The following is a 16,486-nucleotide window of genomic DNA, read 5'->3' as shown; positions in this document are numbered from 1 at the left end:
TAGTAATTATAAGCTTGACACTATTTATTGTACGTTTTGTACATAATTTAAATGAAGATAATTTGAATTTGAGGATAGCAGCTAGCTTACCATTGGAGAAGTGCAGGCATAGAATATACACAAGAGACACTCAAGACTAGTGGTGTGCAATGCATGAAAAATGTATCATTTTGATTTATATTCAATTCAGCATGCATTGAAATACTGGATGCATCGATTTGCCTGAATGCATTGTTTTAGTCCCAAACCAACAATATAAAAGTGGAAATAAAGACAAAGACACATCATAATATGTATAATAAACTCAATTTTATTTAATACAAATCAATAATAATAACAATTGTTTTGGTATAGGCTTATTAAAATTGTTAACTTAGTGAAGTCTCATAAAATCAGCAGCGTCCATCAGCAGGAGGTCAGCAACTATCCTCTTTTTCACAACAAATTTTATTTAGTACAGTATTTTTTTTTCTATTAATCTTTTTAAGGTAAATGATAAATTACAGTAACGGAAGTTGTGTACAGATAAGACTATAAAATGTCAAATTCAAGGAGTCTTACTCCAGTTACTTCAAAGTCTAATTCCAAACAAAATGCGGAAAGATCTAAAACTTTAGATTTGGCCACACCGCCATTTTTGTGCACATTTCTACACCAAGAGTTAGCCAGGGACCAGGGTTAGTTAATTTATTTCATTATAGATTATAGAAGTCAGTTTCTTCTTCCCCTAACCGGTGATCACATACATAGAGCAGGTTAGGGATGGTAAAGTCTCGAAATTTCGGGAAATTTTAAATCTCGTTACACGAGATGAGATTTCTTTTTGGCCGAGATTTTTATCGAGACGAGAATTAAAAAAAAAAAAATTAAAAACTCCTGCAGAAAGTCAATGCAATACCCGCAATACAGGAGCGTGTTGTAGTTGCGTTTCCATTGCGAAGGCGTTCTTATTGAATTAATTCTTTAAATGTAAATATTACTTTTATTATTTTAATAATATTACTTTAATAACATTTGAGAAGTTTTGTTAAGTGTAAGCAGTGTGAGGATTGTTTTATTACTATAAAAAGTCAAAACAAGTACCTAACTATTTTATAAAAATTAATATTGCTTTTATTTTATGATTTATTTTATTTTAGGATAAGTTTAACTCTATCCTAACTGATATCACTATGTTTCCTAATCGTAGGCATTTTTAATAAGTTAGGCGTGATTAATAAAAAAATGTTATGCTGATGTTTTTTAATAAAAGATTGTAAATATGCTTGCCTATTATCATTATTTTTGTATTTAAACAGTCATCTAACAATGTTACAAAATCAGGTAAAAATTTTGAACGTGCATTTCCCATTGTGTATGAGAAGGGAAATCCCGTCTCGATCTCGTCTTGAAATTTTATGAGAAATAAAAAACCTCGTCTCGTCTCGTCTCTAACTAAACATCCAATCTCGTCCATCCCTAGAGCAGGTCTATATCACATGAGTTGGCAAATGATGTCACTAGGTAAAATTTTATCCTTAGGAACTGAACATTTAGGCTAGCCACCATATGGCACTGATGATGTGTTGCCGCAGTGAAGTCATAGTCCATTCGGATTTGATTCACTCTCTTGCCTAAAAAATTAGTTTCTATTCTGGTAGTGTTTTGATAAATAGGGCCTAGTAGCCACTTACTAAAATACCAGTAGGTCACATTTCTGCTTTCAAGACATTTTCCTTATCTTCACATTGAGAACAATTTTAAACAATTTATATTCTTGGAATTGTGCTTTAACCTAACCTATTTTGTTATTTTATCCTAATAGGTTAGGACCTAGATGTTTTTGGTAACCTTACCCAATTTAGTGTGATCAGTACAATACCAAAGTACCTATTTTTTATGTAGAAAGAAATCAATAATAATCAATAATCAATCATTAAGATGGGAACGCCTCTTAGGTGCGTATTTTAACTAGGGATGGTCAAGTCTCGAAATTTCGGGAAATTTTCGGGAAATTTTCAATCTCGTTACACGAGACGAGATTACTTTTTGGCCGAGATTTTTATCGAGACGAGAATAAAAAAAAAAAAAAAAAAAAAAAAATTAAAAACGCCTGCAGAAAGTCAATGCAATACCCGCAATACAGGAGCGTGTTGTAGTTGCGTTTCCTTTTCGAAGGCGTTCTTATTTAATTAATTCTTTTAATGTAAATATTACTTTAATTCTTTTAATGTAAATATTACTTTCATTATTTTAATGTAAATATTACTTTCATTATTTTAATAATATTACTTTAATAACATTTGAGAAGTTTTGTTAAGTGTAAGCAGTGTGAGGAATGTTTTATTACTATAAAAAAGTCAAAACAAGTAACTATTTTATAAAAATTAATATTGCTTTTATTTTATGATTTATTTTATTTTAGGATAAGTTGAACTCTATCCTAACTGATATCACCATGTTTCCTAATTGTAGGCATTTTTAATAAGTTAGGCGTGATTAATAAAAAAATGTTATGCTGATGTTATTTAATGAAAGATTGTAAATATTCTTGCCTATTATCATTATTTTAGTATTTAAACAGTCATCTAACAATGTTACAAAATCAGGTAAAAATTTCGAACGTGCATTTCCCGTTGTGTATGAGAAGAGAAATCTCGTCTCGATCTCGTCTCGAAATTTTATGAGAAATAAAAAATCTCGTCTCGAACTAAAAATCCAATCTCGTCCATCCCTAATTTTAACCCAAATATGAGTGAAGGATGAGTGTAGAATGGTGTGAGATGATCTGTGTAGCTTTGTTACTGACTAAGATTAGCTGTTTCATTAGCCAGGATCATTTATTTAAAGCCCAAACTTTATAGGCTTACCTCCGTCAGTAGTCCAAAACTTTGGACTGCTGACGGAGGTAAGCCTAATCAATCAATCAAATATTCTTTATTAACAAAGTTTAGACAATATGTCTTGAATAGCGTCATTAAACTAACATAAATAAAAAGTTATAAACTAAATAATTAAAATCAATCACAAAGGATTGATATAGTAACACTAAAAATGAGTGCTATAACTTTAAAAAATCACAAAATCTTAGAAGGTTACGTCAGAGTAAAACTAGGTTGTATCTGGAATTCAAATGGTCGTTTCGAGATTACAATTTAAAAATTCTTTGATGAAATAAAATGGGTTTGAAATAAAATGGGGGGTAGTCCAGGGACTATCAGAATGAATAATATGAAAGAAAATAGTTCCCCATTTAAAGTTTTCTCTAAATCTAACAGTTTCTGAGATACAAATGGTGACCTATAAGGTGCTATAGCTATAATAATTTGTCCTATCACTTACACTCACTGTTCAGTGTTTTACATCGGCACACTGTCTGTGGCTTATTTTAATTATAAAACTGGCAAAAACTTTAAATATCCGTTGTAGGTTGTAAGGTTACTGAACAAAAATCTTATCAAAATGGCATTGTTTAGTGTTGCCAGGAAGAGTCATGGGTTCACCAAATAGGATAACACTTTAGGAGGATGATAAATTATTTTTAATTTTTACTAAAAAATTTATGGATTAGTGATGGTCGAATCCGGAAATTTCGAATCTCAAAAATCTTAAAAAATCAAACCTCGAATCTCGAATCTTTTTGATTTTTTTTTTTAAATTGAATCTTTTTGTGCCCTATTAAGAAAATTATTACAATTTAAGTTCACACAATGAAATGTCAAGTATACCAATACCAATCTTGCCAATACAAATTATGTAAATAATCAAGGTGTAGAAAATTAAATAATGCCAAAAATATTATTTAAAAAAATTGAAATTTAATAGCTGGCTTTACAAGCTGGGGAGACAAATTAAAATTAACAAATAAAAACTTGAACAAAACACAAAATTAACAAATCCTAAGTCCTTAATGAATTCTTTATTTAATTTGTGCAAGGGATAGTTATCTAATTAAGGCAAAATATTCAGCAATTAATAGTCAATAACAACTCAACTAAACAAACAAAAGTAGGAACAATACACAATGAAGGAACTTAAACTGTTCAAAACATCCTCTTTGGTCAAGAGTCTAATGTGAAAACTGTATTACTTTTCATGACATGACACTCAAAAGTATTGTAAAACATTAAACAATTCCTTTCAAAATGGATCAATCAACATTAAATTAAAGTACCAGAAATATTAACTTTACTTTACAATTTGAGAAAATTATCATAATCTGTGGTAATACCAGCGACCAAAGAATATAATAGACTGGCAGCGTGTTTAAGTCATGGAAGTAAATAAAGGAAATGAAATGAAAATGAAATAAAAATCCTTTATTTCAACAGGCAAATTTAGGGCAACATGGCCCTTTCTTACACTTAACCTGCATACATAATTATAAACATAAAAATAAAATAGAATACACAATTTAACACATTATTTACACAATATCAAGACATTTTTGATAAAACAAAAACAAAATGTCTATCAAAAAGTCTCACACACTCAGTCAGCAATTACGCAAGTGCCAAAACAGTCCTAGGACGCACCAGCCGAGGCCATACGCTCAAAGTACATTTTTTTCCAGTGGAAGTAAATAAAGGAGGGTAGTAGGATAGGATGTAAACAAACCATAAACCATTGTCTCCACTCCAGCAAGGCTCAGGCATTATCAAGGTCAAAGACCCTCGACTCACCACCTGTTTTCAATACGATGCTCAAATTGCATACACTCTGTACGATAACGAGACAAGAAAGTAGAGTCAAATATTAGGGGTCTGCGGTGCACTGTTAAAGTCGGGTACGGTACAGTATTTTCCTCAGTACATTTTCTGTTCAGTACAGACTATAACAATTAGTTACTTTCAATTCTCTGTATTGGTAAGAGCACATAAAAAGGTTTATCAGATGTTTGTTTAGGATTTTCATAATTTATTACTAGGGTAATGGGGCAATAAAAAACCCATCAGCAGTCCCAAAACCATTAAGACAATAATAGTTGTAGGCAAGTCTTTGAGTCAGTAGTTTAGTTCATTAAAGTTTTATCACTTTTATTCCTTTAAACGACTTCCATGATTTATTTTATTTAATGTTTAAAGAAAAACTCAGAATAATAATACTGGAAAGGCAAAACAATAGAATGGTGAGAGGGGTTGGACAATGACCTCGAAACGAGCGGGCCACAGGGAATTGTGAAGGGGGGGAGGGAAGGGTGCAACCTTGAAGCTATAGTCCAGGAGCTGAGGGGGTTTGAGCATGCATAAAAGTAGTACGCAATGTTATTGCTGATTATTGTAATATGGACTGTGGTGATCAAAATTACGTATGTCGCCTATTTCAAAAGTGGTCGATAAGGTGGGGGGGAGGGGGCAAACATGGCGGTTTGCGCTATGCGTTAAAACGCTGATAGTTCTAAAACGGTAAAAGATAGAACATTGGTTAAAACGTCGTTGTAATTCTAAAAATATGGACAACAATAAGGGTGATTGGGTCCGAGGTCGTATCTCTATAAATAAACAAGTTATTGTATAAAATATGTAAAAATGGACTTTTCGTGTAGTTTTTTTTACCGAAAGTAGAATTAATTTGTGATTGTCGCAAAGAAGTAACATCAAATATCTTTGATGATAGTTGTAATATGGACTGTGGTGATAAAAAATACGCATGTCACCTACTTTTCAGGTGGTCGAGAACTTGGGGGGAGGGGGGCAAAGATGGCGGAACGCGCTATGCATCGAAACGACTGTAGCTCGAGAACGGTACGAGATAGGACATCGGTTAAAACGTAGTTTTAATCCAAAATATATTACCAATAGAAAAGTCCATTGGGTAAAAAGTTGTATCTTAACTAATAAAAAAGTTATAATGATAATAAGTTTAACAAAATCTACATCGTACAGCTATTTTTTTCGAAAATCGTATGGATTGTTGATAAATAATAGTGTAATTACTTAATTACTCGGCTAAATATTAACTAGATGCATTTTCTTATAAGAAAAAAATATATTATTACGAATACATTTGGTTTAAAATGTAAAACACAGCCTCCAAACTACATATAATACTTGGGTTTTCGCCGCAATCAAACGCATAATACAGACTACCACTACAAATCCAATTTTAATTATTATAATGTTGTAGGTTATTACAATATGATTATGTAACAGATTCTTATGCAATACAGTTATATAAAATAAAAAAAAACATTACTACAAAAGTAAATACCTTATAATAAAAAATACGGTAAATCTCTTCATTCTACTCGTATCCATAACAATTACACTGGTTGTTCATATTATTTGTTGAATTTAAATAGGTACCTTTTTTAATTTCTCTTAGCACCTGTAATTCGATGGTACTTGTACATCGATTGATCCTCCTCAAAATTGTCCAAAACAAGAGAAATAATGTCCTTTTGACGAATGCTAGCTAGTTTAATTCGGGTTAAACTTTGGGCTTTGGGGTTTGCAACCAAAACCTCTTCACTCTCTTGACAAATCAAGCATAACTTAAAATCAAAATCTTTTTTCTTTTTTTTATAGGTCACTACGAATGCCATGTCAAGAAATATATCACGAAGTATTCAGACTGTAACCACATTAGGGTGTTGAAAATGAACTAAATACAGCACCTTTTGTACACGTACAATAGTAATAGTCACATACCTTTAGTCGATGAAATAGTTATATGCAACTTTTGTAAGTTGATGAAATTCTGCTTTAAAATTGCCTAATCCACTAGTCACTAGGAACAAACTTATATAAAAAGCCAGCCACACACAATAAAAAAAAAACGTAAGCAACTTAAAATAAAATGTATTAAAATTTAAAATATTTAAATAACTATTAAAATTTATAAAAGAATGTTGTTTGTATAAATAAAACACAATAAATGTCAGTAGTATTAAACAGTACACTTTCACAACCCCGATATCACTGAGTTGGAAGGTAACGAACTTTAGGGGGATTAACAGTTGTGCCGATATCAGCAGCACTGCGCAGCAATTATGACGCAACCTATAAGACGAACCCCAAGGCGTTTTGAGGCCATGTTTTACATTTTAAACCAAATGTATTCGTAATAATATTTTTTTTTATTATAAGAAAATGCATCTAGTTAATATTTAGCCGAGTAATTAAGTAATTACACTATTATTTATCAACAATCTATACGATTTTCGAAAAAAATAGCTGTACGATGTAGATTTTGTTCAACTTATTATCGTTATAACTTTTTTATTAGTTAAGATACAACTTTTTACCCAATGGACTTTTCTATTGGTAATATATTTTGGATTAAAACTTTGTTTTAACCGATGTCCTATCTCGTACCGTTCTCGAGCTACAGTCGTTTCGATGCATAGCGCGTTCCGCCATCTTTGCCCCCCTCCCCCCAAGTTCTCGACCACCTGAAAAGTAGGCGACATGCGCATTTTTTATCACCACAGTCCATATTACAACTATCAGCAAAGATATTTGATGTTATTTCTTTGCGACAATCACAAATTAATTCTACTTTCGGTAAAAAAAAACTACACGAAAAGTCCATTTTTACATATTTTATACAATAACTTGTTTATTTATAGAGATACGACCTCGGATCCAATAACCATTATTGTTGTCCATATTTTTAGAATTACAACGACGTTTTAACCGATGTTCTATCTTTTACGGTTTTCGAACGAACGCATAGCGCAAACCGCCATGTTTGCCCCCTCCCCCCCACCTTATCGACCACTTTTGAAGTAGGCGACATACGTAATTTTGATCACCACAGTCCATATTACAATAATCAGCAATAACATTGCGTACTACTTTTATGCATGCTCAAACCCCCTCAGCTCCTGGACTACTATATTTAGACTAGAGGGCTGCCTTGGGGGGATTCTAATAGTAGGACAATGATATGATAAAAGTTGTATTTTCGGGAATCCTTTGCCCGGTTGACTTCAGATTCTCTTTTTCCGTGTAGAAACTTTGAATCATCAAAAATATAATTTGAATTAACTACAAATATATTCAAATTAATGCCATGATTTGCATTTATAACATCAAAATACAACATTGCACAATCATGATATTTAGGTCATTGGCCTAAATTTAAATTGGAATTATATTAATTCCAATTTATATTAAAGCCAATTATATTAATTCTTTTGTATGATTTTGTATTATGATTGTTTTTAGTAAATTGTAATGTTGTTAACAGGCGTACCTAATATATTCAACTGTGTTTTTATTATTACAGATTACAAGACAAAATCTGAGATTTAAATTAAATTATTTGATCTTATCTTGAGTTTTAACTTTGAAATAGTGGACATATAAAATCTTATGTTTTCGTTCACCACAAATAGTTTGCTGTTTCAAAATATTATGCAATTGCACGGGCAAACGACTGTGTCTCAAACTGACCTTGAACAGTCCCATCACGTCGTCGCATCGGCGGGTGTTTTGACTAACGCCGATTCTTATTCGGGTCGAAGTTCGAAGGATTTGAAAGTCGAATCTCGTTGACCGAATCTTGAATCCGAATATTTCCTAAAGATTCAATGGATTCGAGATTCTAGATTTGGATTCGACACATCACTAGTATGGATAACCGGTAATCTGTATAACTGGTATTCTGGATAACTGGTATTCCAATAATTGACGCTCTACTCTGTGTGAGCGTTACATTGTTTTTGAAAGGCAAAGTTAGTTAAAATTAAACTAATTAATATGTTTGTTTTTTTACAAATGTGGTTTTACCTTCATGTTCACTCCACATGACAGTATTTACTGCTAAAGACAGAAGAGTTGATTTCAGTCCTGAGTCTTGGTACCTACAGTTGTCTAAAAAAAACTTTTGTTTTAGAGTTGTCGAACTTCAATCAGTGTCCCAGACTTGAGTATCAATGGCTCTATATGGGAAATGTGTTTTCTTTGCTAAATCTTTTTACAGATAAACATTTACTGTTGTAGGGTGACTGTAAGTGTAAGGGATGTGCTGACTTGGGTAAGCTTTATCAACACAGTAACAGCGGAGGATTCTGCCTTAGACGTATCCTCTGCCTACATACATGGAGCTTGTCTTACATTGGTCGATGGCCTGGGTTCGGGTTCCACCTCTGGGGTAGTTGACAGGTGTGTAAAATGAATTTAAGTACCTGAAACTCATCTGCTTGTCACCATATACTGATCTTAGCAGTAAAATGTGATTACTTTGAGAGTGTAAGTTACATGTGCTAGTCTATGGTAACAGTAGTGGTTGAACCTTCAAAGTCTGGTTTATACTTGGGCTACACAGGAAAGATTCAGTGTTATCAAATGGAATATTAGACACGACACTCCAGAATCTGGTGGGTTTTCAAAAGAACATTTAATAAAAGATTGTCTAGCCATGGCACACCTTTCTCTTGGGCTACACCAAGAAGGTAAGAAAATAGTAGGAACTTTCTGGCTGGATGTGTGGTAAGTCAAAAATTGTTTGGCTGCCAGTACAGTGTGCTTACGCTCTTGCAAGAAATTGTTCCTGACAGTTTCCTATCTGTGACATTTTCTTTCCTTTTCATTTTTGTCCCACCCATTTCCTTTCCTTTTTGGTGTAGCCGAACCTTTACCAGCCTGATTTGCTAGTTAAGCAACCTCATTCAGCAAACCTTTATGTTAGTGTATATTATAAATTATAATGTAAATCAAATATTTAGTTAGTCAATGCCGTTAAATCAATTACTAAATTGTTAGTATTAACTGTGTGAAATGTAGTAACTAGTTAGTACTGTACTTAATCTGAATAGCAATTTTCACACCAAGAATTTCAGGAAGTTTATTCCTGTTTGTGGATGAGATTGGGTTTATTTAAGAAGAGCTCCTGAAAAACAATAAAATTCCCATATAAGTATTTTGTTAATTTGTAACACAGTCCTTAACCTAATACAGATTTTTATATTGAATAACCAGATAAAACTCTGATAAAATCTTTTTAAACACACAGGGCTGAGTTGGTGCCAAAGTTACGAAGATCTTGTTTGGACTTCCTGGTTGGACAAGTCGAGAAAACTTCAATTTTTCATCCAGAAATCAAAGATATTTTCATTACTGAGAAAATTCCACTGGCAGTTTCCACTCATACACACTTTGGAATACCTCCATTTTTTATACCTGTTGGTAAGTACAAAGTATGTTTGAAAAACTATATGTACCTACTTTTTTTTAAGCTGACCTTTTTTCTTTTATAAGCTAAGCGGCTAAGCGGTAATAAAATGTATTACTGAATCAGGTGATACTTGATCAAAACATTGTTGCCACATTGTAGGGTTTAATTGGTTTCTGTTACAAACGCAATAAAACAAGATTTGTTATATTTAAATAATAATTTCTTATATTAAAACTAAATATAGGACTGTATATTTTATAAGTGATAGTAAAATATTTACGTTCAAGCCTGATTGAGTTTTTATCATCAAGCAATCTAACCATTACGAGTTTTTACTGTTTGTCTCTGTAGATTTATAAAAAATCACATGCAATAATCTGTTTAGAAAGTTTATTCTAAAGGTAGTTTTTTAAGCTGGGTGTGTTGCTAGTCCAGAGAGGGGACGCTGTATGTCTCTACCAGCAACTCTGAGATTTATTTGGCTGGGTATGATGCTAGCCTGGAGAGAGAAAATTCTATTTCTGTTCTATTTCTTAATTAGATAAAAATTAAAAGATCAAAAGAAACTAAACTGTTTTTAATCAAGACACAAATACAAGACAATATTATTAAAGAAAGTAAATAAAAACATATGGTTAAATAATAATTAAATAACCATAGAGGTTGAACATCTTTCCCTTTGAGTTTTTTTTTCAAAGTTTATTCAGGAAATCGTTTGGTTGGTCTTATAATTCTGCCTCTTGATGATTTTTTAATTGCAGCTTCTTGATTGGGAATTGTTGATCGTGAAAAAGATTTACTGTAATCTTGGGGTGTTCTAGATGGAGTAGTAGTTCCTTTTTCAGTAGTATTTGATAGGGACGAGTTGGTTTGAGTAACAGTAGTAAATGGAAGAGTATCTGGCATTGTATCTTTGATGGATAAAGGAATAGGATTGCTCTGTTTGCTTGTATTACCTTTGTAAGGCAAAAGGTGGTGTCGATTCCTTCTCAACGTAGTGTTTCCTGTCTTAACCCAGTATGACCTTGGTTCTTGTCCTAAGCTGATAATAATCCCCTCTCTTTTTAAGTCTTGGATCCATACTTTTTGACCTACATGCAGCGATGGAAGTTCTCTTGTAGCATAGCGTCTATCGTAGTTTCTCTTGTTATTTCATCCCGAACTGTGAAGTATGGCTTAAGATTATCGGGAATCTTAGTTTTATCAGGCCATTCAGGGGGTTCAGTTCAGGATGCAATAAATTACATAAATAATGCAAAGATACAAAGCTTAACTTTTTCATTTAGTCCAATCACAAAAAGAGATATGATTAAGACTATAGCAGGCTTGTCGGCTAAACAGTCATCTGGATGGGATGAAATCCCAGTTTCATTAATTAAAGAAATTAGTAGTATCATTTTGAATCCATTGGTGCACATCTCAAATATTGTATTACATACTGGAGTTTTTCCTGACAAACTAAAATTTTCCAACATTTTTCCAATTTATAAGAAAAACTGTAAGAGAAGTTTAGATAACTATAGACCAGTAGCACTGCTTCCATCATTTTCTAAAATTTTGGAGAAGATCATATTAAATCAAATGGTTACTCATTTAGAAAAGTATAATCTTATTAACGAAAAACAATTCGGTTTTAGACAGGGAAGATCAACCCAGATGGCAGTATTTGAGCTGGTGAGTGACTTGTTGAGGGCCTTGGATGAATCGCAGACAACATTTGGAGTTTTCTGTGACTTGTCCAAGGCTTTTGATTGTGTCAGCCACGAACTGCTGCTATCCAAAATGAGTTATTATGGATTTAGTGGCATAGCACATGACCTGTTTGAATCTTATCTGACAAAACGATTCCAAAGAGTTAAAATGTTCGATGATGACAGAATTGCTCACTTCTCAACTTGGAGGGAGGTTGTCTGTGGGGTGCCGCAGGGATCTATTTTAGGGCCAGTATTGTTTCTGTTGTACATTAATGATTTGCCAATCAACATTAATATTCCACTTTACCTTTTTGCAGACGACACTACAGCAATAATTATGGGTCAAAACAAACAAGTAACAAAAGTAAAGCTGATATGATAGGTTACGTACCTTTTTTATTCCGTCGTCAGTCCTAAAATAGTCAAAGGGTGACTAGTTTCGGGTCAGAAATTACCCATTTTCAAACCCATTTTCATCAAATTGATTGGTCCAAAATCCGACAGAAGTCTTCGTTATGAGGTACAAACACATGTCGACACATAAAGTTCACACATTTACGACACAAAGCACATTTAAAGAAAGTAGCCGGCTACATTTTATAAGAGACACACTGACGCAGGTAGCACGGCGGACACGACGGAACTGATTGAGATTAATATAAGGCTGAGTTTGTTGCTAGCGGATAGAGGGATTGTTCAATTTTTCTACCAGCATTTCTGAGGAGATTAATAAGGCTGAGTTTTTTGCTAGTGGATAGAGCGATCGTTCTTTGTCCCTAACAACAGCTTTAAGGAGATTTGTAAGGCTGGGTTTGTTGTTAGCTGAAAGAGGGATTGTTCTATGTCTCTAAAAGCAACTCTTAGGAGATCTATAAGGCTGGGTGTATTGCTAGATGAGAGAGAGGGATCCTTATATGTCTCTAACAGCAACTCTGAGGAGATTTATAAGGCTGGGTGTGTTGCTAGCTGATTGAGGACTCGTTCTATGTCTCTAACAGCAACTCTGAAGAGATTTATAAGGCTGGGTGTGTTGCTAGTTGAGAGAGGGATAGTTATATGTCTCTAACAGCAACTCTGAGGAGACTATAAGGCTGGGTTTGTTGCCAGCTGATAGAGGGATCGTTCTATGTCCCTACCAGCAACTCTGAAGAGATTTATAAGGATGGGTATGTTGCCAGCTGATAGAGCGGTCGTTTTATGTCTCTAACAGCAACTCTGAGGAGATTTATAAGGCTGGGTGTGTAGCTAGCTGATAGAGGGCTCGTTCTATGACTAACAGCAACTCTGAGGATTTATAAGGTTGGGTGTGTTGCTAACTGATAGAGGGCTCGTTTTATGTCTCTAACAGCAACTCTGAGGAGATTTATAAGGCTGGGTGTGTTGCTAGCTGATAGAGGGCTCGTTCTATGTCTCTCACAGCAACTCTGAGGAGATTTATAAGGCTGGGTGTGTTGCTAGCTGATAGAGAGCTCGTTCAATTTTTCTAACAGCAACTCTGAGGAGAACAATAAGGCTGAGTTTGTTGCTAGTGGATAGAGAAATCGTTCTATGTCCCTAACAACAGCTTTAAGGAGATTTGTAAGGCTAGGTTTGTTGCTAGCTGATAGAGGGCGCGTTCTATGTCTCTCACAGCAACTCTGAGGAGATTTATAAGGCTGGGTGTGTTGCTAGCTGATAGAGAGCTCGTTCAATTTTTCTAACAGCAACTCTGAGGAGAACAATAAGGCTGAGTTTGTTGCTAGTGGATAGAGAAATCGTTCTATGTCCCTAACAACAGCTTTAAGGAGATTTGTAAGGCTGGGTTTGTTGCTAGCTGATAGAGGGATCGTTCTATGTCTCTAAAAGCAACTCTGAGGAGATCTATAAGGCTGGGTGTGTTGCTAGTTGAGAGAGGGATCGTCATATGTCTCTAACAGCAACTCTGAGGAGATTTATAAGGCTGGGTGTTGCTAGCTGATAGAGGGCTCGTTTTATGTCTCTAACAGCAACTCTGAGGAGATTTATAAGGCTGAGTTTGTTGCTAGTGGATAGAGCGATCGTTCTATGTCCCTAACAACAGCTTTAAGGAGATTTGTAAAGCTGGGTTTGTTGCTTGCTGATAGAGGGCCGTTCTATGACTCTAACAGCAACTCTGAGGAGATTTATAAGGTTGGGTGGGTTTCTAGCTGATAGAGGGCTCGTTTTATGTCTCTACCAGCAACTGTGAATAGATTTATAAGGCTGGGTGTGTTGCTGAGCATTAGCACTCCACCTGACATACTATAAATTTATCACTGTCCTCCCCTCACTAACATTGTTTTGTTGTGAGCGGTGAATGTTGTTATTGTCTCCCTATATAGTGCTGTTTTCTTTTATGTGTCCTTCTAGTACAATTCGTTTTTGGATTGGCCATTTATTTTACTGTGTCAGTGCATTTTGAACAGTGGGTTGTGGAGTTTTGGCTTAGAAGGGTGAGATGGAAGAAGATAACGATTATGTTAAGCATTGTGGAAAGAACCTAACCTCAAAATTTTGCTTCACCCCTTTTTATGGAATTTTTAATTGTGTATCCATGTACTTTGCTTGTGGGGAGCGAGCTGGCGTAGTGGTTAGAGCGCGGGACTTCAGTCCCTGAGGTCCCGGGTTCGATCCCCGCCAAGTCACCAATGGATTTTATCTAAGTGATAATGCCGCAACCCCTAGGTCTAGCCTGAAGTAATGTGAAAAACAATCCCAGGCTCGTGCCTAGCGTCCTTAGGACAAAAAAAAAAAAAAAAAAAAACTTTGCTTGTGATTTTTTTGCTCCATTTGGCAATACTGAGTGTCTCTTAGCACTTTTGTTTAGTGCTGCTATATTCTGGTTTATAATATGCTATAGCTTACAGTAAGTTGTCCTATCAATAACTTGACTAAACAAATTGTGTATTCGACAGAAAAAAATAATTATCATCAGCGAATCATATTTTTAACAGGTCGGTGGCTTAACTCAACATTCATTTTGATTAAAAAACTGGTGACAACTTTATATGGGGATAGAATGTCTAGTTTGTTAGATAATGGTCAAAGTTAAAACTTAAATTAATGTCAATAGGTGAGAACGTGAGGTCAGAACAGGAAGATTTCACATTCAATGCCAAAACCACCAGTCTCAACACCTCCAGACTGCTAAGAGCACTACAACTGCCTGGACGAGCAGTTCTCCTAGAAGGCAGCCCTGGTTTGTGAACATTCTCTTCCATCTCCCAAATTTCCACCCTAGAACGCTAGGCTCTATGCCAGTCATCATCACTCAATCCAAATTATACTAGTTGGTAGGATAAAGAGTGAAACTAATATTTCTAAATTCTTTCATTACTTTTTAAACCCCATGTATAGTTATCTCAATTTAATTTGAGCATGAATAAATCTCATTATAAAATCACATTGAAAAAAAAACAATGATAGACTTTACAAAGTAAAAATATAAACAGTAAATACAACAATAATATAAAATTAAACAATCATTAAAAATGCACAACAATAATTTAAAAATATCTAGATCTTTATTATTACTTATTTAATACGCAAGCAGGTTTTTTGTGACATAATCCTCCGAAACTACCCGATTGACATGTTTTTGGTGTCATTGGAAAGAGCGTAACGTGAAGTTGTGCAGGAAAGTTTCTTTTTAGGGAAATAATTAGAGACTGAGGCTAAGAGGCCCTTTAAAATTTTTTCATTCTCCATAAGATTAACATGGGAAACAAACATTGTTATGAAACTCCAGCTGTTGTCAGAAATTAAAAGTGAGAAGACGAACATATGTTAATTGTAAACAGTCAATGTGTATAAAGCAAACAGAGAGACATTTTTACACAAAGATATGGTGTACAAAGATATCCATCTTGCCAAATAAATAATTTGATTCGTAGTTTGTTCAATTATATTATAATAACTTTTTTTTGAGATTTTTAGGGACATATGTCCCTACATGCCACTAGTAATTATTATTACCATGCAGGTGTTGGTAAGACTAGCATAGTAGCAGCACTAGCTAGGGCAGCTGGCCACTCTCTCACAAGGATCAACCTGTCAGATCAGACGGATGTGTCGGATCTGTTTGGGGCAGATCTCCCTCTTGAAGGAGCGGAGGGGGGAAGCTTTGAATGGCGAGACGGACCGTTTCTAAGAGCACTGAAACATGGGCACTGGATATTACTTGATGAGGTAAGTAATATCCAGTAACATTTGCATTGCTTAATTCGATACAAAAAAATCTTTTATCAGGGTGTCCACCGACCGCGAAAACTGGGAATTATGCGTGAATTTTGTATTTAACCGGGAATTTTTTGCCGCGACCGCGGGAGACGACGATGACGTTCCCATTACCGCGGGAGACGACGATGCCGTTTCCGTGACCACAGGAGACAACGATGACCTATCCCCGTATCCGTAACCGCGGGAGACGATGACGACTTTTCCGTGACCGCGGGAGACGACGATGACATGATTGCATGCATGATTGCGCATGCAGACGATGACATTTCCGTGACTGCGTGAGACGATGATGATGTCCAAACGGCCGCGGGATATGTTAGTGATTTTGCCGCGATCGCGCATGGGGACGATGACGTTTCCTTGACCGCGGGAGACGACGATGACGTTTCCGTTATCGCGGGTGAAGACAATGACGTTTCCATGACCGCGGGAGACGAGGACGATGTTCCTGTGAC

General features: G+C 34.9%; 1 protein-coding gene across 3 annotated transcripts in view; it reads left to right on the top strand.

Moving 5' to 3' along the window:
• Positions 1-16,486, top strand: part of LOC128985729 (midasin-like) — a 180,362-nt gene that overhangs the window by 128,783 nt on the left and 35,093 nt on the right. For all 3 annotated transcript variants that reach the window (XM_054405543.1, XM_054405542.1, XM_054405544.1), the window contains 4 exons: positions 8,928-9,089; positions 9,940-10,112; positions 14,866-14,991; positions 15,775-15,980. In XM_054405543.1, coding sequence (XP_054261518.1) covers positions 8,928-9,089; positions 9,940-10,112; positions 14,866-14,991; positions 15,775-15,980 — 667 coding nt within the window. The remainder of the gene's footprint in view (positions 1-8,927; positions 9,090-9,939; positions 10,113-14,865; positions 14,992-15,774; positions 15,981-16,486) is intronic.

This window comes from Macrosteles quadrilineatus, unplaced genomic scaffold (genome assembly GCF_028750875.1).
Source record: "Macrosteles quadrilineatus isolate MER2022 unplaced genomic scaffold, UCM_ALF_1.0 Scaffold_2__2_contigs__length_208266976, whole genome shotgun sequence".
In the NCBI taxonomy this organism is placed as follows: Eukaryota; Metazoa; Arthropoda; class Insecta; order Hemiptera; family Cicadellidae; genus Macrosteles; species Macrosteles quadrilineatus.
The sequence above is the reverse complement of the archived record's forward strand: the minus strand, read 5'-3'. Positions and strand labels throughout refer to the sequence as shown.